This window comes from Echinops telfairi, unplaced genomic scaffold (genome assembly GCF_000313985.2).
Source record: "Echinops telfairi isolate 266 unplaced genomic scaffold, ASM31398v2 ScPeMD7_4;HRSCAF=17, whole genome shotgun sequence".
Lineage (NCBI taxonomy): Eukaryota > Metazoa > Chordata > Mammalia > Afrosoricida > Tenrecidae > Echinops > Echinops telfairi.
Genome location: NW_022103900.1, coordinates 38001093 through 38002128, shown reverse-complemented (window position 1 = coordinate 38002128; position 1036 = coordinate 38001093). Strand labels below are relative to the sequence as shown.

Here is a 1036-nt window from a genome sequence, read left to right as displayed (position 1 = left end):
CTGAGACTCCAATTCATGGGGTCCTGGTGCACATTGTGCACAAACTGCTGCCTTGTCCTGCATCAGCCTCATGGTTGGTTTCAGGTCCATCTGCTGTGATGCTTAGAGTTTTTATTGGCTAATTTTCAGAAGTAGATAATCAGATAATCTTTACTCTTACTTCATCTTAGCCTGGAAGTTTTGCTGACACTTGTTAAGCAGCATAGCAGCAAACAAGTCTTTACTGATAATTGAGCGCAAGAGGAACATCAGCCAGGGATTACACTGAGTGTCCTGTATGAAGGAAAAACAGATGTTCAAAGTGTCATCTAGATCAATGGTCAGTGCCAGGTACCAATCGAAGGTACCATGTAGCCATCCAATTTGCTACATGGAGTCAGGACTTTCCACTGATTTTTATTTTGTTTTATTTTTTCCTCTAGTTCTTTACTTTTAAGAGAAAAAATAATTTTGAGAAATCTCAGGAAAACATCTGATAATCAATTCTTATCTCAGAGAAATCTTATGAAGACCTTTAACAGATTTTTTTCCACATGAAATTAACCTAGTACTTGATGTTCTAAATCATATTAATCTTCCAGAAATTAATCTGTTAAAGTTTTATTCAAACAGGCATTCCCTCCCCCATGGGATTCTTTTTCCTGAATACTATCAAGTAGCTAGCTTGGAGGGAAGTCAGATTTCTATATCCTTACCAGTGATGTTGCAGTACACTTGGAGAGGGCCCAGGGGTCCACTGCCGTCCACGTCAATGAGGAAAAAACCCGCTGTACTCCCTTGGTGCCTGTACATTTCACAGGACTTCTTGTAGAGAGCTGAAAGATACCGTGACAACAAAGAGGAAACTTTACTTAGCATAGTCTTTTGGAGGATAAGTTATTCCTACTTTTATTTACATTCCAAGGTGAATTAATTATTAGTTTCTCTTTCTTATAGCCTCAACTCAGGAACCACAGTGGCACAATGATTATATGCCGAGTCTGCTGATAATTGAGAGGCTTGTGGTTTGGGCCCACCAGCATCTTCATGGGAAAAA

General features: G+C 39.4%; 1 protein-coding gene across 2 annotated transcripts in view; it reads right to left on the bottom strand.

Moving 5' to 3' along the window:
• CNTNAP5 (contactin associated protein family member 5) overlaps positions 1-1036 on the bottom strand; it is a 1132484-nt gene that overhangs the window by 349459 nt on the left and 781989 nt on the right. For both annotated transcript variants that reach the window (XM_030887885.2, XM_045299024.1), the window contains one exon: positions 696-815. In XM_030887885.2, coding sequence (XP_030743745.1) covers positions 696-815 — 120 coding nt within the window. The remainder of the gene's footprint in view (positions 1-695; positions 816-1036) is intronic.